At 38.7% G+C, this 21,963-nt stretch overlaps 1 protein-coding gene across 2 annotated transcripts; it reads right to left on the bottom strand.

Annotated features, from left to right (window-relative positions):
* Positions 1-4,626: 4,626 nt before the first annotated feature.
* LOC131435698 (guanine nucleotide-binding protein subunit beta-1-like) lies at positions 4,627-20,160 on the bottom strand. Of its 2 annotated transcripts, none has more exons than XM_058603846.1 (3): positions 20,125-20,160; positions 18,467-19,916; positions 4,627-5,487 (listed from the first exon to the last, which is right to left on the bottom strand). In XM_058603846.1, the coding sequence occupies exon 2, from the start codon at positions 19,487-19,489 to the stop codon at positions 18,467-18,469; it is 1,023 nt and encodes a 340-aa protein (XP_058459829.1). In that variant the 5' UTR covers positions 19,490-19,916; positions 20,125-20,160; the 3' UTR covers positions 4,627-5,487. The 2 variants fall into 2 exon arrangements, with proteins under 2 accessions (XP_058459829.1, XP_058459828.1); XM_058603845.1 differs by having other exon boundaries at positions 20,038-20,159.
* Positions 20,161-21,963: the final 1,803 nt, after the last annotated feature.

Genomic DNA, 21,963 nt, shown 5'->3' with positions numbered 1-21,963 from the left:
AGTGCCTATAACCAGAGTGACGACATCTCATCCGTAAGTTTGGCAACAATTCAAAACATTCCATTAGCTTTACATTGAATTGACAGGTCGTTTGCTCGTTTGGAACTGGGAGCTGTCATTCCAAACGAACAGCTGTCGCCACTCTGATTATAGTCACTCTAAATTATATAAAGAAAACTGGTGCAACTTTGATCAAAGTAGTCTATCGCGTTCAAAAAAAAGTCAAATTGTGAACAAACACCCGCAGTGAACCGGTTCCAAGCTGGTTAAAGTGCTGAAGATGCCGAAAACAACAGTCTGTCGAGTGCTCAAAACCTGGATGGAAACCCTGAGAGTTTAGGGACCTACGAAAAAACAGAAACCAACGTTAACTTTCAAACGGCGCGGAACATCCTTGCTAAAACAGACACAAGTCGTACAAAGTTTTTGTGTTTCGTCCGTATTTGGACGAAAAACAAGAACTGCACATTAATCGATGACGAAACGTATGTCAAACTAGATTTAAGGCAGCTTTACATCGCAACTAAATGTGAAGATTTACCGGGAAAATTCAAATTCGTGTTCGCGAAAAGGCCATGATTTGGCGAGTGATTTGCAGTTGTGAACTGAAAACGAAAAAAACTACGTTTACATCGAAGACTGTCTGAAAAAGCGTGTATTGTCGTTCTCACCCGAGCATAGAGGTCTTCTGGCTCCAACAAGAGGAAGATTCGAGTTTTTTGTTCGAACTGGTTAAATATAACCATCTAATTTTGCAACCTTGAAATTTCAATATCAGTACTGGAAAGCAATTGTTATGGGACTTTTTAATCTTATTGAACGGGTTTTTTATGCGTACCAATTTACTTGTAGTCAGCGTTTACTAAATACAATGATCTGAATGAGCAAATCCAAGCGGCCTGCCAGCGAACAATTGCGCATTTGTTTCCGTTTACGATTTAGTAAAAAAAAACCGTTTACGATTTAGTAAAAAAGTTCAATCGTGACCGTACCGAATCATTGCATGGCTAGTACTACGATCCTACTGACACTTTGAATTCTTCCAAGTTGGAGCTCGAACATATGACAACTGGCTTGTACGACCAACGTCGTATGCATTGAACCGCCATCATCCCGGACGATTGCCAAAATTCACGATATTCACGGAATATTGTACACAAAAAGTGCACAGAACTCGGACTGTCACTCAGAAAGATAGCAAAAATTGAAAGAAGTAAGAAAGCCGTGCGCAGAGCGATCAGGAAGTCAGGATACGGTCAAATTGTCGATTCCCAACTGGTCCGCGATCAAGCCATGGGACTGGTCTGGTTTTTCTACAACCACGATCATATTTTTCTTGGTGGAGCACTCTTGATGACTACGTGACGAAATTTCGCACATGTAAACATTACACTCTAATCATAAATCAAATAAACATAGATTTCCCAGTGTGATAGTAATGTAACTGAGCAACCCGTGACAGCAAAAGCAATGGACAATGCGTGCGTAAATGCTCCTAAAATGCATGTACAAAGTTGCCTGCGCATTTAACACAACCACAGTAGCTAATGGAAAAAAGTACACCCGTTTCTCACTAGAGGTGCTGTTAGTGTCACCGTACTGTAGGAAATCTATGTTTATTTGATTTATGCTCTAATGTCGTTTTCGCTTGATGTCAAACCTAACTCAGTTTTTACTCTAACTGCTGTCCAACCGTTTGTTTGAAGCTACTTTCGAACCTAGTTTTAACGTTGTTGAACTGAAACTCGAGTCAGTTTCAAACCTGGTTTTCATATCAGGTTTGTTCAAACCCACCGTAGCTAAGAGTGAACGCAACACAGTTTCGTGAAAAGTATTCGTTTGATGAAACTACCCTGGGCCAGTTTCAGTTTTCTCAAGCGAAAACGACATAAGCTACACAGAAAAAAAAAATTGAAATTTTCAGGTGACGCAAATCCACATATGATACAATTTTTTTCTATGTTTGTAGTTTTTTTTTTTTTTTTTTATTCAAGAATATAATGTTTAAGGCACACTGCTTAAGCTCTAAGATGCCAAGGGCTTTTACTAATTTTAATTTACGACTAACTTAAAACTAGGGTTGTATCATTGAGTAATGTCATATTTGGGTCGCAATGGTTGACTTTGGCAGATCCAGCCTTCAGCTGGTGATCGGCAGTGGCCGGTGATTTGAATATTTCATGAGAGTCTTCCATATGGCGTTGGTGAATGTTCATGTTGGCCGAATCCTTCGGTCCGTGTGGGTCCGCGGGGGGATGTTTGTAGTTTCACACAAGCAGTGAAAAGTTATAAGAAAGTGTACATTTCGCCTTTCTATAGGTAATAGAATTACTTGAAACCGACTTTCTAACGGAGCCTCGGAGACCCATAGTGTTTTATACCATTCGACTCAGCTCGACGAGATGTTAGTGTGTATGTGCACATTTCAAAGGTGTCTCGGAGATGGCGAAACCGATTTCCATTAGCTTAGGTTCGTTTGAAAGCTACTCCCGATCATCAAGCCCTAACAAGTTTATAACAAAAAACCTGTTTTCGCAACAAAAGCTGATATACACTCTTATTCTGAATAACAACGTATCCATTTTTTCGATCGTATTTCATTTGTATTCCTAATAACCTAGCAAAATCAAAGGTACCAAGGATTCGATCGAAGTACATTAATGCATCGTTTTACAGAATAAGGGTGATAATTCTGGTCCCGTTAGTCGTAAAATTTCAAAATTTTTCTAACAAGTATTGAAAAGAGAAATAGTTCAGATACGATATGTTAATACGATACCATTGATCAAGTTCGAAGATACAAAAAACACTTTTTTCACTCCGGTAAATTTTCTCAGAGATGACTTCACCGATTTTCACAAATTCGAAGGCTGTCACTTCCGTCTCCGGGGATATAATTGCATAAGTGACGTTTTTTTCGGATGGCTGAACCGAATTCAATAATCCTAAATTCATTTGAGACCTATAATTGAGTCATTGATCAAGTTCGAAGATCGATTGGTCAAATGAAAAACCGAACACCGGTCGCTTGCTGGAATTTCGAACTGTATAGTCACGAACAATGAATTCAGATGCTTGTTTTACGTTTCGTCTTCGACTCATCAGTGAATTATCATATTATGTTGAACTGCTAATGCCACCTCGCGGATCAACAGAAACCGCTAGGCATACGAAAAGTAAATGCTATTTTCATCTTACTTATTTTGCACCGAAGTGTAATACCCATCCTGACGTCTCAGACGAAAGCAAATTTACGACTTTATGGCCACAAACATATAGTAGTCATTTAGGCTTAGGTGCCTCATGGTTACCGGTTTGTGCTAAAACGTGCATGACAGTTTATGTTGTGCTAGTCTTATATTAACAGTATATCTAATCGTCCTACCACTGAAGTGTAAAGTGGTTTAAAATTGGAGTTGATTTATCCAGGTTTTTCATCAACTTGTTTTTTTTTTAATATAAACCGTCTGTAACATACTCTGCTTTGCAATATTCATTAATTAACATTTATCATCCTTAAAGAATTTAACGTATAAAACAAAGTAATCTTATGAGTAAGAGTAACTGTTTGGTTATTATTAGTATTTCAAGTAGGAGCGTCAATTGGAAAAAATATTCAGATATGTGTAAAATCATACTATGACCCAAGGATGTAATTGGCTGGTTCCGAGGACTGAAGATATGGGTACAACTGATGAGAAATAGGAAATTAGATGCAAATAGTGGAGTATTGGTAAGATCGGAAAATGTTAGTCGTTCTTACAAAACTGATGAACACAAACTAAATACGCGTCGATTGTTTGCTATTTGCGAGGGATAGAAAGTCTTTCTGTAATGTTTGAATGCATTTGATGCAAAACATTTCATTGAAGCGGGGCTGATCGATGGAATGGAACACGATTTGCTCAATATACGAAATAGGTCATCGGAATTCGATTGAGCTCGCAGCTTTCTGAGTGCTAGACTAAGGTTATTTCCATGCATAAACAAAAATAATGAAAACATATTTTTTTCTGTAAACCACTGCCGTGGCGCTTGGGATAGGTTGAACACACATACCACAAGGTGCGCCCATACTTTCTGGAATAATCTTCTTACAAGAATTTATTCAGAATCTTACCCCATTCATTTAAGAGTTTTGGTAGCACATTTCTTACCGCATTATTTAGTAACACATGCAACGATAAACTTGCAAAAACCTTGTGATATAACCTACGTTCAAATGCGAGGCAATTCTAAATCGATACTGGAGAACATAATCAAACAAATCTATGACATTCGACGGTCACTTCGGAGTGAACGTTGAGTCCATCGACACGCCACGAGAGGTGAAAAACGAATACCCGTTTATCTGTGCTAGTACACGGTGTAGTAATTAATGAACAATATTTGCGTGCTATCGTAGTGCGATGCTGGCTTTTGTTCTAACTTGTGTGCAAAGCCGCAGTATGCAAGCTGCCAATCATCACTTGTTAGATAATGCATTGTGATAGTGTGTATTTTCATTCAGATCCGCTATCCCACAACGATGGCCTCGATGATGACTACATCAAGGTTTTTCACGTGCCATACACATGAGAAAATAGTATTTTCTTTTTGTTTCTATCGTATTAATCGACGCCGAACCATTGTTCCGACCTATAAATGTATATTTATCCAATAATTAAAATTGTGTTCTTCCTTCCTTTAGTCCTACTACTCATACGCATATAACTGGATAACTACTCATCTTCGCACTAGGATATAAATAAACATTTTTGTTTAGAATTTATGTTTTTCGTATTATTCCTCTTTTTTGTTTTTTCTCGAACAAACAACACACTCAACTTATGTTCTCAACTTTGCTTTTCCCAAAGAACGAGGAATAAATTAATGAAGGCTGCTCCGATCTCGTTATTGTGCTTCATTGGTTCAAATATAATCTAAAATGTATGCCCCTCATAGACAAAATGAGCCCGAACATGTTTGAAGGTTGTATGTTGTATGATCTATCGTTTTTAAATAGATACTATCTAAACAGTTAATGAAAGTAGATTTGAACTTCATTTAGTGTTCCCTAGTTCTAATTAAAGACTGCATTTGATAATATGTAATTTATGACGAACGTGTAAATATCAAATATCTACCACTTATCAACTATAAGTTTCTTGTTTGCTGCATCGTTTATGTTTTATTTTTGTTTACCTTAATAGCCGTTCATATTTACCGAAAATAAAAGTATTGTACTGCTCAACGATTGTGTTCTGGAAACGGTGAATATAGTTTTGTGCAAAAATAACAATGTTCTGAAGGCACTGAATGCGGTTAAAATTTTTGGCTTACGCGAGTTGCTACCGGTCACATCCTAAGCTGCCCATATAAACGTGCACTTCCGGCTACGGTACGACGACATTGATGCCATAAACTCGTTCTCGCTTCGTGGGTCGTTGTATGAGTTTATGTTTTTCGTTGTGTGCGATCTTTCTTCTCTCGGTTTCGATTGTGTGCCTTAAACAATTTCGGGAAAAAAAGTTTGATTAGAATTATATCGACTATTGCTATGTTATGTACTGAAATACTTTAGTAATAATGATAATAATTCATAAGAATTGGCTACACCGCAGAGATAAACATTTTGTAAGTTTACATCTGATTTCATGCACATGTTTGGAGCAGAAAATTGAAATTCAAGTTACTTCACAATTCCTTGTTTTTAAAATACTTTGAGAGTAAAACTAATCATGGATATAAATCTACTATCTTATTCATTGGAAAATCCATACATTTCTACATCGATGATGGCTTTCAATTTAATTTTTTCGATTCAACTGATGTCTATTTCATTCCATGAATAGAAAACAATTTCGTTTGAATCTTGAACAGGAACAAAAAAAATTGTTTGGGCATAAATTAGCATAACCTTTTCAATTTTAACAGTTTTGAGCTAAGTTCTTCGGAATTTCAAACAAACTTTTTCCTGTTGTTCTGAAACCGGAAGTCGATTCCGAACGAAAATCAATAGCAGTCTATGAGACCGCAAAACCTTTCATTTGAGTCTAAGTTTGTAAAAATCGACTCTGCCGTCTCTGAGAAAAAGGAGAAAGTTCCGTTTTGCCTTCCTCTATCTAGAAAGGTAATAGAATTGCTGAAGAAACTCGTCTATCGTGTATTTTCAAATTGGTAAGATAAGGATCAAATTAAAATAATAGCGGAGTCTCACCAAGCAACCAAAAGTTTCACAGTCTAAACAAATAACCACTTTCTTGTTGTTTTAAAGTTGGAAGGAAGAATTTTTGGCAACTTGAAGGTACAGAACAAGTTATGAGCTAACTTTTTTTTGCTGCACTGAGCTAAATTTCGTTCAGTTGCGTTGGGTAATTTTCAATTGTGGATAATTACTTGAAAACAGGTGGCTTAGGATACTAGGGTACCAGAGGTATTTTGGCCCCCTTCCGCAATAGGTAATTTAATGTGATTAGCTTCAAATTGATGCAATCGGTTAAATCCATAAAGTTTGTTAGGTGGGCCAAAATGTATGAAGTGGCCAAAATACCTATGTTACCCTATTCATTAACTTTGAAAGTTGCTTAAGACAAATTATTCCCTCTTTCCGAACTTTGGCTTACTTTACCAATTCCCAATAAATATCATATCTGGAAGAGTTAACTATATAGTTGTAATAGTTAATAGCATGAATTGTATCACTTGGATAATCTGTAATCTGTTGATACAAAAGATAAGGAGGTTTTATGCCTACTGGAGTGATAGATTGAAGAGGGGCTTTTCCCTTCTCCAGAAATAAAGAAAATAAAGAGAAAACATGGTACCTTAAAATTGTTAATTGTGAGATCTACTGTCCTTGTTTAATGCATTGACTCAAAAGAAAAGATGACAACTGGTATATTCACTCCACATATTCGCTCCGCTATAACAGAAGTATCGCACATTTATAGCGTCGAATTTGTCAATGATCTCGGCGTTTTGTTGGATGAACTCACCTTTAATCTACACCGATCAACTTTAATTTCCAAAGCAACGCGACAACTCGGATTTATTGCAAAAATTAGTCGGGACTTCAAGGATCCGTATTGTTTGAAAGCGTTGCATTGCTCATTGGTGCGTCAACTAGTGGAAAATGTGTGTTTAATTCGGAGTTCTTACCAACTGGTTTGGAATTTACGGATAGAACGTGTACAAAAAAGATTTATTCGATTTGCTTTGAGAGACCTTCCCTGGTGGAACCCACTGGATCTCCCACCGTATCCTGACCGTTGTCGCCTGATTGGACTGGAAACTAGGGATGTCCGATACCAAGTCGATACTTTGAGGTATCGATACCATCAGAGCGATACTGTTAGTATCGATACTTTTGGTCTCGATACTTATAGTATCGCAACGGATTAAAGTCAATTCCCATTGCGACGTAAATTTTATTTTGTTTCAATTACAGAGGCTTTAACCTTAAGGTCATTGCCTCTTCAGGACAGAAAAACTTTCTAAGACTATGTTCAGTGTTGGGAATCGAACCCAGGTGGGCTGCGTGAAAGGCATCGACTAACCCATCCCGCTATACCCGTCCCCAATTGAACTTTTTTTTCTTCGGATTTAACGAAGCGCCAGTCTCGTGCATGGATTGGTATGACGTAAACTAGCCGTTGTTGAAATTTGTTCTCGACAATCTCGCTTCTTGCACTGAAAGAAAGTGAACTGAGCGAAAACCATCAACAAAACAGGCACATAAAGGCCATACTCTCAGAGGATTCAAACATTTCAATATTTCACACTCATTGCACTCTCTCTCAGTGCGCCTGTGGGACGACGCGAGATTGTCGAGTACGAATTTCAACGAGCGCTAGTCCACGTCATACCAATACATGCGCGAGTCTGGTGCTTCCGTTCCGTCCGTCCCTGGTCCCGTGGTAATAATAATAATAGTTCAATTTAAACCGCAAAATTAGCACTGACGAACCGAAGAAAAAGAACATGTGTTTTTGCACAAACCAACGAAAATCCTAAATGTTCAATAGGAATTAGCTTTTAGTGTAGTATCCGTGTATCGACATAAAGGTTATGATATGAATTTTTTTGAGAAAATAAGTGAAATGTGAAATTCTTTGAAGTGGACCAAAAGTCACGAAAGGCGAGGTGCAATCTATGTGGCAAGAAATATGCGTATACTAGTTTCACAACAAATTTATGGAAAAACCTGCTGCTGCTCATGTATCAATTGATACTTACAGATATCGATACTTTATTGCCTTTTGATACCATGTATCGATACCCAAAATTTTGGTATACCCTAGATATCGATACTTTACCTTCCGAGTACTATCCCTACTAAAAACACTAGAGCGACGTAGAAAGATACAGCAAGCGTTACTTGTGGCTAAAGCAATCAACGGCGATATTAACTCTCCCAAGATCTTATCTCTTTTCGACTTCCGTGCTTCTCAACGACCTCTACGCTCGACTAGTCTATTTCAACCCAGGTTCCATCGTACTACATTCGGACACCATGAACCTATAACAGCATGTATCCGAGCATTTTCCAAAGTTGAGCATCTATTCGAATTTGGAGAACCATCGCATATGTTTGCACAAAAATTATCATGTGTTTCTTTTTTATAAATTGAACGTTTGTACCTTTTTCCCTTCATTCAGACTATTATTTGTCGGATGAATTATTTTAACAAATAAACAACTAAACATTTTTCATATCACTCTTCGCTATACGGGGCCGGGTGTCAATTAAAAGTTTCAAAAATAGCCGCGTAACCTTTTTTCGTCATAATTTTGAACGTTAATAACTCAGTCATTTGTTGATGGATTGATATAATTTAACAAGCAATCGATTCGGAAACTTTTAACTTAAACATATATGGCAACGTCGTTTCAGTATTTCAATAGCATACTATTGAAAAAATGGTTAGAATCGACCTATGTTTTCATCCACCAATCCCAGTTTTACAAAATGACGTCAACTTCTTGTTCGGAATAGGAGGCTTTGCGTCATGCATAAAAAACACCGCATCGTTATTGCCCCGTTTACACTTCTGCTGGCTGCCAGCATGCTGGTGTCAGTGTGCTGCCCTCTTAGGAAAAAACGTTCAACTGTGGTCCAATGATCCAAAGTATGATTGATATGAATATTTGACAAGGCTAGTGTTCATGCACAAGTTAATGAATACTACATGGATAAAATGATCGATTTCACTATTGAACATAAACAAATTTTGTCGCTTTTTTAATTTTTATTCGCAAATTAATACTGTGATTGCAATGCTACGAACATTCATCAAACATTTGACGTTTGACCGAATAATAATAATTTTAGGCGAGACGAAGTTGGACGACGGGTCAGTCATATATATATATATATATATATATATATATATATATATATATATATATATATATATATATATATATATATATATATATCGGCCAAACGTATCCATTACGGCTACACCAGTCCCCGGGTTCCGTTTCCGGAAATAGATTTTATAGGATTTTGCCATCGTACTCTAAACGACGATTTTAATTTTTTTGTACAATATTGAATACACTTTATCCTATAACTCCCAAACCGGAAGTCGAATCCGGATGAAATTCAGGAATTCCGTATGGGTCCGTGAGACCTTTCATTTGATTCTAAGTTTGTAAAAATCGGTCAAACCATCGCTGAAAAAAGTGAGTGAGATCCATTTTGGAATATATGGCCACTATTTCCGGTGCTTCCGGAACCGGATACCTGGAACCAGGATAGCCGGAATCGGTTTGTTTAGTTAATGGTTATTGATTTGAGTAGTTTTAAGACCAGTTTAGAAATTTTTTACGGTTTTTGTTTCAGCGGTTTAAGTGACGGTGTACAATATTAAAGCCATGAATTCCGCATGGGACCGACCGTAAGACCTTTCATTAGAATTTATGTTTGCCTAAATCGGTTTAGCAATCTCCGAGAAAACCTAGTGAGATATTTGACACACACACACCCACACCCTTAACGTCGGTTTCGGGAGAACTTCCATCGTCGGGGAACTCTCTGTCGGTGTAGGCTAGATCCATCACCGGGGACTAGTCGAGTAGACGCCACAACACCGATTCGAGTCGTCGGGGCATCAGCGAATCGGAAGCCATGCTCCAACCGGAATCGCGGAGCCGACCTCGGCGCTCCTTCGGGTGTCCCGCGTGGCGTAAAAGGGGAAACTTTCCGTCAGTGTAGGCTAGATCCATCGTCGGGGATCAGGCGAGTAGTGTGGCGCGACGTAGCGCAGGAGCGCAGGAGCTAATTTTCTCCCAAACGAAGTAGTGCATGAGCACAGCCTCCCCCGGAGTATTGAGCTTAGCTTAGTTCCGGGGGGATCGAGGCAAGATGTCCAAGGTATTTTAGTGGGTAAGGTTCAGCCAGTCCCACTCGCTGGTTCACAATAGCGGTAGCTTGACAACTACCGAGTGCGTGAGCTGGGAAAGTACATAAGGTATTTCACCTTGTAAAAAAAACACTCACACCCACACCCACACACACAAACACACACACACACACACACACACACACACGCGCGCGCGCGACTTTCTCAGAGACCACTCAACCGACTTTCTTCAAGTGAGATTTAAATTGAAGGCCTTGTAGTGTCATGGGTTGCTGTTGAATTTCATCTGTATCCGACTTCCGGTTCGGGAGTTATGGGGTAAAATGTGCAAAATGAACTAAAAACGTGCAATCGATTTTCTCAGAGACCGCTCATCCAATTTTTGTAAACTTAGATTTAAATTAAAGGTTTCCCGGTACACCGTCACTTAAACCGGCGAAACAAAAACCGTAAGAATTTTTCCAAATAGGACTCAAAATTCCACAAATCGATAGCCATTATAAGTAGGCAACTAAACAAATAAATTCCGGCTATCCTGGCTCCCGGTCTCCGGTTCCGGAAGCACCGAAAATAGTGGTCATATATTCCAAAAAGGATCTCACTCACTTTTCTCAGCGATGGTTTGACCGATTTCGCCAAACTTAGATTCAAATGAAAGGATCCGACTTCCGGTTCTGGAATTATAGGGTAAAGTGTGTTAAATATTGTACACCGTCACTTAAACCGGTGAAACAAAATACGCAAAAAAAAATCTAAACTGGTCTCAAAACTACACAAATCGATAGCCATTATCAGTAGGTAGCTAATACCGTTTTCGTTTTTGAACCTAGACGCGGGCTACTCTGACTCCGAGTAAAACGAACTCGTGGTACGCGCCCTAAACAACACCTCATGAAAAAAAGAAAAAATAAACAAACTCGCATGGATGCGTGGTGCGACCCGAGAAAATTTTCAGAGCGAAACTACGCGATTGGAGTTCGATCTATAGCGACCTCAGGTTGCTAAAACAAACATATCAAACGTTGTTTGGGCGACTCTGGGTCAGCTTTCGGGCTGCTCTGATCAATAAACGAAAACGGTATAAGCAAACTGATTCTGACTATCCTGGTTCCCGGTTTTCGATTAACGACGGGAGAAAATAGTTATATGCTCAAAAGTGGATCTCACTCACTTCTCTCAGAGTTTGCAGAACAGATATTTCCAATCTTAAGATTAGGAAAAAGAAAGGTTAGGTCTTATGGTTATTGTATATTTTCGGATTCAACAAAAATTTAAACAGTCGTTTAGAGCACGATGGCAAAATCATTTAGAAACTTCAAAATTTGAATAAAAACTAGTAGAGTTTGTACGTCATGTTTGTTGGTGGTCGTACGAACAGACTTTGATTATACTGGTTCTCGGGTCCCGTGTTGGAATTACATATTAAAGAAAACCCACTTCGTTTTCTTAAGGATGACCTACGCGAACAAAACACTGTTTCATTCTGTAGGTTATACTAGTTAATGCACAAACAATCCCTTAGGTTCTTTCAAAAATCGAAGAGAAACATTTTGAAAAGAATACCACAGTATAATACATATGAGAAAGGCATCATTACTCTACTAGGTGGATTAAAACAGGTTTTTTGTAAGTAGTCACAGTGGCAACAGTCTCAGTCGCTTGCTTCAGTTGAGCTTCTATTTTAAATCAACTCACAGACGTTCCGTTGTTTGTGTCTTTGGATTTAGTTGTAGTTTTTTATGTAATGTGTATTGTACATACATACATGTAAACATACAAATATACATATACACACATTTGCACATTCATACATACACACATACACACACGCATAAATATACACATATACACACATATATATCACAAAAAAATGTAATATTGAGTTACTATTTCTATTCTAATTGATTCTAACTAGGGTTAATGTACTAATAGTCATCTCATTAGTAGAGTTACTAATTACTTTATTTTCAATCAATGAATTGGGAGAAAATCGATAAATTGGGAGAAAATAGTTGAAGGCACAAATCTCCAAATATCAAGGGGAACGTACCATTTGAGCCAATTTGTTCTGATTGCTTCGGTTCTGTGAAATAATACTGCAGAAAAAGTAGTTCGATAATGGTTCAATACTGCTGTTAAATCTATCTGCAATCTATCGAACATAGACAACAGATCTCATCCTAATTAATGGTTTTCGTATATAAGATGACTAAGGTGAGATAAAAGTAGTACCGATACCCCACTTTTATCTTTATTATTGGTCGATCGTTAGTCCTGAGCTGAAACGGTGGCCTTTATTACCGTTCTTGCATGCATTTCCTCTTACACTTCACTCACAAATCATCTCACCCATCAGGTCCCACCCGAAAACGACACCTCACAAAATAAACTGGATGAACATCGTTTGGCAGCTATCAGTGGTTTGCTCATATGTTCAGACTTTTTTTTCTATTCTACAATATTCCATCTCATTCCAAAGTATTCCATGGTACACAAACTACCAATAAATATCAAAGATCAACTTGATTTATCGTTCATTTATTGTCATCGTGTAAAACTCAATAGGGACACGTTCACCTCACGTGGTTTTCACTTCATTCTGGTAATAAGGGCCGGTACTATGAAAATGAAACATAAAACAACGCTCAGTTAAGCCCTAACGGCAGTGGCGTACCGAGAAAAATTTTCGCCCGGGTCAAAATAAGATTTGCTCCCATCGTTGGTATAGTGAGCAAAAAAATGCTGAACTGCATCTCCGTTAAGATAACTTGGACGAGTAAAAAAAGATCCCAAGGATTGGTTTGCCGCCCCCCTAAAAAAGGTTGCGCCCGGGGCAAATGCCCCATTTGCCTTAGAGAACTTAGAGAAAACTTACTTCGTTTGACGATTTATTAAAACGATTTTTTGGAATAGCTCGAATCATCTCTGTTTAGTATTTTTTTTATTTTTTTTTTGAATCAGTAGACAATTAAACAAATCGATTTCGGTTAACCTGGTTCCAGTTTTCCGATTACGTAATCACCGGAAATAGTGACTATATATTTTAAAATGGATCTCACTCACTATTCTCAGCGATGGTTTGACCGATTTGCACAAACTCAGGTTAAAATGAAAGGTTCCGGAATTACAGGGTGAAGATTGTTAAAATATGTACACCGTCACTAAAAGCGGCGCAGTAAAACACGTAAAATAATTGCTAAACTCGCCTATTCCAATCGGTAGTCGTTGTCATTAGACGGCCAAACAAATTATTTTTAGCTTTCCTGGCTCCCGGTTTTCGATTCACGACCGAAGATTGTAGCCATAGACTCAAAAATGGATCCCAGTCCCTAATCTCGAACTGACTTCGATTATATCGGTTCCCGGATTCCGGTTTCGTAAGTGGCCTAACTGTAGGTTATACTAGTTTATGGACAATCCTTTTTTGTTTTTCAAGAATCGAAGAAAATTATGTTGTAGAATACATTACATTTATATATCAGAATAGGTGAGATATGAGAAAGGCATCATTACACCAAAGCAAAGCCTTGGTATTACATTCCTGTAGTGGAATTTGACTTTCTGTTTCAACAGACTTCGCAGCCGATTCAGAGTGTACAGAACCATTGCATGGCTAGTGCTACGATTCTACTAACCACTACGAATCCTTCCAGATCGGGGCTCGAACATACTACAACTGGTTTGTAAGACCAGCGCCCTATGCATTGAACCGCCAACCCGGGACATCATTACACCACTAGGTATATTAAAACGGGCTTTTATTGTTAAGAACATAACTGAATCTTGCTCAAATCACTTCGGTAACGAAGCGTAGGAGGAATTCATCATCGACCTATCATCTTTGGCTCTTCTCCCTTTCGTTTATCTTTGAAGTGATATTTCGGCGGGTGAAAAATCGTTATCAAGATTCGCTGACACCAAAAATCACTTGTGAACTTTAAGGTTCATAGTTTTGTGGCTTCTTGTTTCATGAATGAAAATCTCGGAAAAGATATTTTCAGCCACTGAGTTTTTACCTTTTTATAGATATAAAAATAGGTTTAAAATTCGCTAAACGATTGGAAAGAAATTCCAAAGTCCGGAGCACCGAGTGTTTCGATTTTTGCACTGTTCGTTTTTGGCAACATAATCGTTCGAACATGATATATGTATTAAAATGATGGCAGTATGTTCAAATTCAAACAGTGGCGTCTCGTGGCAAAATTTTCGGGTTGTGCACTGATTATATCAGATGTAACTGTACGTTGTAAACGAAAACTAAAGATTGAGGAATCGATATTCGCATGTGTATTTCAATACAATGAAATATTGACATACTTTTGCATGGGATTTTTTTATTTAACGTTTTTCGTATTATCGATACAACAGAAGAAATCCGCGCGCTGCATGTTCAGCAAATCTGTCAATAATATCATCAACAAAACCGTTTCGCCGTTGCAACTGAGACAGCCAAGTATGCCAGGTCATTTTTTAAAATCTGTGTGCGAACCAAAAATCAGTCTGAGCAAGAAAACGCTCTGTATGATGCTTCGATTTTTTCCTAGCAATTTGAACCGTTTTAGGGGCTGACTTCGGAAAACAGTGAAAATCTGTGCAGTATATGGAAAATATGTGAAGCTCAGATTAAACTGTGAACCTGACACCTCTGGAGACAGCAATTTGTTTTCAACTACCATAAGCACAAACCAACGAAGCCTCTCCTGAAGGTGTGCATTCATACAAGTTATCATAGAGCCAAACTTGACAGAGAGAACAACAAATCTCAGATCAAAGCTAAGTAATTCCCTCTCTTCCTAAATCTGTGCACTCATGTGCACGGAAAAGACACTAACACAGCGATAAGAACTCGGTGCACAAGGCACAAGTTCAGAGAGTCTCGGCAATGCGATATGAAAAGATCGTTTGACCAGCAAGCGCAAGCAGCTTAGGGTGATTTTTTTGCATATTATGCTGTGGATAAATCGCTCATTATTTTCTGTTTGGTACCATCCGGCCTGATTTGATCGACTAAATAGTGGATCTAAAAAATAATAGAATGCGGATCGGGATGCAGTTAGTCTTGGTATTACATTCCTGTAGTGGAATTTGATCTTCTGTTTCAACAGACTTCGCAGCCGATTCAGAGTGTACAGAACCATTGCATGGCTGGTGCTACGATTCTATTGACAATAGGAATCCTTCCAGATCGGGGCTCGAACATACGACAACTGGTTCGTAAGACCAGTGCCTTATGCATTGAACCACCAACCCGGGACGATGCAGTTAGTTCCTTCAATTTGACCGGTTGTGCAGTGCACGAGATGCACATAAGGACGAGACGCCACTGAATTCAAAACAATTTCATATTTATATTGATTTATACTGCTTGCATGAATAATTACTGGAATAACACAACTTCTTTCACTCTTTTACCATTCGAAGAAGTTTGAGATAAGCAAATTTGTGTGAAAAATATTTCTTTCGGAGATGGCTTAACTGATTTCTGCAAACCTAGACTCATATGAACAGTCCTATATCAGGTGTACAACTTTGCTTCCGCCGTTTTTTCCGAAATTAAAAGCTTTATTGCGACAAAGTGCTTACAGATGTATTATTCACAGTATTGTCCGTCGCTAGCGAAAACTTTCTCTCATCTTTCCGGCAATTTTCGGATCTCGGCTCGAAAAAAGGAGTCCTCCTTTGACGCTATCCATGAAGCAATCCATTTTTCCAATTCTTCGAAGGATTGAAAATGTTGATCTGCCAGGCCGTGTGCCATCGAACGGAATAGGTGGAAGTCAGAAGGGGCGACATCTGGGGAATACGGCGGGTGTTGCAAAACTTCCCATTTCAGCGTTTCCAGGTACTTTTTGACCACTTTTGCGACGTGAAGCCGAGCATTGTCGTGTTGGAGGATGACTTTGTCATGTCGCTCTTGATATTGTGACCGCTTTTCTTTTAGCGCGCGACTAAGGCGCATCAGTTGCGTTCGGTAGCGATCTCCTGTGATGCTTTCGCCCGGTTTTAAGAGCTCGTAGTAAATCACACCGAGCTGATCCCACCAAATACAAATCATAACCTTGGCGCCGTGAATATTCGGTTTGGCCTTCGACGAAGTAGCATGCCCGGGCTTTTAACATGATTTTCTGCGTTTAGGATTATCGTATCGAGCCCACTTTTCATCACCGATTACGATTCGATGTAAAAACCCCTTACGATTTTGTTTTTTAAGCAGTTGTTCACATACAAATAGACGGCGCTCGATGTCCCTCGGTTTCAACTCGTACGGCACCCAGTTTCCTTCTTTCTGAATCATGCCCAGGGCCTTGAGACGTTTTGAAATGGCTTGCTGACTCACTCCCAACGATTCGGCAAGCTCTTCTTGAGTTTGGCACGAATCTTCATCAAGCAATGCTTCTAGTTGTTCATCTTTGAAGGTTTTTTCTCTTCCACCACCATGTTTGACTTCGACATCGAAATCACCATTTTTAAAACGTTGAAACCACTCCCGACACGTTTTTCAGCTTCAGCTGCATTTTTTTTTCGAATTGTAACAGAAAAGTGAAACTTCCCGCAAATGGCGAGAATTGGGCACATAAATAGACATTTTTGACCGTGAATAATAGGAAAACAAGAACAACTGTCACTGAAACGACGATGACAATTCGTTAGGCGCTGTACACACTCACTTTAAAGGCATTATCATCTATGTATTTTGACCAGCCTCAGAGGGTACAGCCTCCTATCGGAAAACGGCGGAAGCAAAGTTGTACACCTGATTCTTCCATATAAGGTTTCTGAATTTCATTTGGATCCGACTTCTGGTTCCGGAACTACAGGATGATATATGTAATGAAATCAAAATAATGTCACTCATTTTCTCGTAGATGGCTAAACCGATTTCGTCCATCTAACATTCAACTAAGAGGTCTTAAGGTCCCATAAACACTGCTTGTTTTTTAATCAGATCCGAATTCCAATTCATCGGCAAATTTAGATTAGCCGTTTCAGGGTCCGTTCGGAAGAAGAATCTGTAAAATACACCAAGAAGTTGCTCAAATAGTAGACGAGGTATGATTGTAACAAAACCAGTTGGAAAATTTTTTAGGAATTAAATTTCCAAGAAAAAATCATTCCCCAGATGAACATTAACCAGAAGAAACCAATTGCCAGAAAGTATATGCCGGATCTTATCAATAGCAAAAAAATGAACAAAACAATGAACTGGAACATTTACATGAAATTATCATTTATTCAAAACGAACTTCTAAGCTCATATTATTGATCATCGCATCTACAGGAATTATTTACATTGTCTGAACAATGAAAAAGATTCAATAATCTTTTAGAATCTTCTTCCTTCGCTACAGAATTGTAAATTTTCTGTTAATCCTAGTATATCCTTGCGAATCCCTAAAATCAATCGGAAGACGTGATTTACTAAAGAAATAATGTTGAACCATAATAAAATGTTCTACCTCCTTCGTTGAAGGAGAAGGAACGAGAAAAGAATGTTTGTGGAGTTCAACTGCCAGAAGACATGCGTGAAGCAAGAAGGGTATTGGGACCCGCTTGTAGGAAGACGTCATTCGGGTTTTCGCAAAGTGTCGTTCCTAAATATCAAGACTAGGACTGAATTATATACATGCACCTTTTTTGTTAGGTGAACAATCTTTTTTGTTAGATCTCGTAGTCACCCTCTTCTTGGGGGAGAGGAGCTTCCATTTCCATCAGGCGAGGACTTGCAAAACTTGACGCTTGCCAAATCGCAATGAATGCTGTTTGATGAATGAGAAAATATACGCAAAGCTGACCTCCAACAAATACCGGGAGACCAACTTTAACGGATTATTAGAAACGGACACAGCATAATTATTAAGAGTACCTTTTGTAATCAAAATAAGTAAACATATTTTGGCACTTGCAGCCCATTAATTGAGCGTATGAAACGAAAACAAAAATAAAGTTTCAAGAAACAAATTCTTTGAAAATGATATAAAATACAAAAACTTCATATCAATTCGAGACTTCCTATCAACAGTACTTTTTTTTAAAATAATTATAGATTCAAAGCTACATGAAAACAAATTCTTAGATCTTGATTGGCTTAATATATAAACTTTTATGAAAAGAAATACCTAGTTCCAAACGCGCAGGAACGAATCCCAAGAGCCGGTAGCTACTGCCATACCGTTATCCGTTACACCTAAGCAGGACACACGATTGTCATGTCCTGCCAGGATACCTGCTCGCTCTGCCTTCATCGTGTCCCATACGTTACAGTTGAAGTCATCGTAACCAGCCAGCAGCAGGCGACCAGATTTGGAAAATGCTACCGACGTAATGCCACATATGATGTTATCGTGTGAATACATTGCCAATTCTTGATCGGCACGGATGTCGAACAGTCGACAAGTGGCGTCATCTGATCCAGTGGCAAATGCTTGTCCGTTAGGGAAAAATGCTACTGCATTAATATCGCTCTCGTGGCCTGGAAATGTCTGCTTACACTGCCCCTCACGAATGTCCCAGAGCTTGGCAGTCGCGTCACATGCTCCCGATACGAAGGTCTTGCTTTGAGGTGCTAGGGAAAGTGCCATGACGTCTCCGGAATGACCTTGGAACGAAGTCGCCTGTTGGCCAGTCTCAATATCCCACAGCGCACAAGACATATCACCGGAACTGGTTACAATCTGATTGTCGTCAAGGAATCGGCAACATGATAAATATCCCGTATGGCCACCTAATTCTCTTGCGATTCGAACGTTGCCTTCACGTGTTTTTAGATTATATATGGAACATATGTTGTCTAAACCGCCACAAGCAACGTAATTCCCGGATGGAGCATATGCACAGGTCATTACCCACGAAGACCGCAACGGAATGGCATGGACTTTGTTAGTAGTATGCGAGTCCCACACAATCAACTTTCCGTCTTGTGATGCGGACACTAAGTACCGCGAATCGCTACCCCAATGCATTGCATATATTTTGGCCAAATGTCCTCGAAGGGTTCGTCTAGTTCTGAGTTGAATTCTCCCAACCGCTTCCAACTGGCTAGTAGCCTGTAGAATCGACGTGTCGCATGCTATCTTCCGAGCATCGCGAATAGCGTTTTTCAGCTGTTCCGCTTCGGCTCTCAGCGCCTCGATCTCATTCATTTTTTCTACTTTAATTTTATTCGTCACAAACTAAACGAGCACAAACTCAGACTAGCGATCAGGGTCTTATCAGCAGGCAAACACCCTCTTCTGCGTTTATTGTATTCAGATTGCACAGTATACTTTATTTCACTATTTTTCCACTTCGATTCAATTAACAATTACCAGCGAAAGCGAGTAAACTTTACTAACACAATTATCACACTGCCTCAAAATGATCACGAAGCTTCATCCACATTACTCCATCAAAAAATAAATACAGTTGCTATATTCGCTCGATGGGTGCTAGATCACAATCATCACGATCCAAATAATCTTCTCCAAGCTCACATCCAGCCGAGTTTCGTCGACGTAATTGAGGCTTCCGCTCCTCCCCTACCAATGATCGTGATCCTCTCACACCAAAACTTCCGTTCTCCTTTTCCACCTAATCAACAAGTATGGAGTAAGAAAGAGAAAACACCCAATTACAGTGCCGTTTTCAACTGGATTCAAAAAACGACTAAATCCAGTCGAATTTCATACAAATTTTGCCTAAAAACCCGTACAGATACTCCGATTAAACGTTTTGAATTATTTTTTTGGAAATTTTACGAGAAAACAGATAATTTCGCTGAATAATAAACTGAACAAACCACACACGACACTCACGTTACTGGACTACCAGCTCAACGCAACTCACTCCGATTATCAGCGGTAGTCAGAGTTGCCATATAAGAAATTAAGTTTGAACAAAAATTTTTTTATTTACTTCTTTCACACTGGAGTTATGTAGAGAACTGCATGTTAAGGATATAATATCAACCTCGTAAAAATATGAATTATTTAAAAATTCTACACAAAGAAAAACAAACATTTTAATTTTCATGAAAGTTATTCTTGTGACAATCCTGGAAGCAGTTCTGAACCGTAACACGATTGTCCGGCAACCATACAGTTGCCAGAAAAGAACATTACCCTGCTCATTCCTGCACTCAACTGCTAAATCGTACTCGAGCATTATAAAAAATGAGTTCCTCGTCACACACTGAGAAAAATATCTAAAGAAATATCATTTAAGCCTTCGTGACTGCGACAAGTTTGACAATTAGAATTACCTTCTTCTTTTAGATTACAGCCTGAATGGAATCTTGTCGTTTGGAAGGTTCATCAGTTGGATATTCACTAGTGTTGAACCATGATCCAAAACATGACATGCAATTATAAAGTATAGTTCTGTTATTGTTTTCTGCCAATATAACACAACAATAAACGTTTGAAAACTACGACGCGAACGGCGCTTTCGTGGATTGAAGAAACCAGTCATGCGTCTGTTGGTTGTAAATAAATAAATAAATGAATATCCAAACGAGTGATGGCTGTTATTGAGCAACACTTCTATTTTCCGTCATGCCGTATTTCAAAGTGTAAAACATAAACATAAATTAGTTTATGGCTTCATTTGTTGCTAACAAGTGAAAAATTATTCACCTGTTTAGTGTAGTTTGAGAAACAAAATAACTCTTTCGTCTATTTGTGACATCAAAAGTTTTGCTGTAACTCGAAGATATTTCAAACAATTGCAATCTTTGTTTTTCGTTTCTTAACCACAACTGATAGTTCATTATTTTTATCGACCACATTTGAAAATATCAAAACCTTGGATCAGTATCGTTTGTGAAATTTGAAGCATAGATTCCAAAATAATATTGCATTACATGACACGACACGACAAGCACAAGTCATATTGTCTCTCTCACCTCTCAGTGCAAATAAATCGTGATATTCCAAAAACGATGGAAAAGTTTTTTGAATATAAATCAAAATAACAGAACAACCATATTTCGCCTGCTGGCAATCACTCCTACCCGCATAGCGTTTTGGCTACATGGGCAGCCATGGCCACCAGACGGCTACCAAAATTGATTCAGTGACGGTTGTCAAATCCAATTTGACAAAACAAAGTCGCCTGTATCTAAGTTAGCCGAGCGTTTTCATCTTCTCACCTTCGCAGAAAATGTCAAAGATTCCAATGTGGAAAAATCCTGGTGGATACGGTTGTATCGTTTGAGTTGTATATCCGGCAGACAGTCGGTCACCAGAATGTCTGCCAGCCATATTTTTCCAGCTGGCAGCGTTTACTCAGCTATCTGGCAGCCATGCGTATGCGGGTATAAGCAAGAAACAGTCTGTTTTTTAATATGTAATAACATGTCAGTTATTTGCAATATGTCTCAGAAACAGCAAAATATAGTGCTTGATTTTCAGTACGTCTAAATTTCATTAACGTCGATTGAGAATCAAATCGAGATTTTTCTTTCTGCTGTAAGCTGCAATCTGACTCCCAGTCGACTCGTATTTCAGTATGACTTCCTAATGGATTCCGAAATAGATGCAACAATCGATTCCGAACTGATCCGAGTTGGAATCGATTGTTCATCCATTTTGAAATCATATTGAATTCCGAATCAAATTCCAGACTAGTTAACTGGACT

Source organism: Malaya genurostris, chromosome 3 (assembly GCF_030247185.1).
Source record: "Malaya genurostris strain Urasoe2022 chromosome 3, Malgen_1.1, whole genome shotgun sequence".
NCBI lineage: Eukaryota > Metazoa > Arthropoda > Insecta > Diptera > Culicidae > Malaya > Malaya genurostris.
Note: the sequence above shows the minus strand (reverse complement) of the source record. Positions and strands in the feature narration are given on the sequence as shown.

Excerpts from the sequence above, each read along its gene's own strand:
- LOC131435698 (XM_058603846.1), bottom strand. The coding sequence starts at position 19,489 with ATGAATGAGATCGAGGCGCTGAGAGCCGAAGCGGAACAGCTGAAAAAC.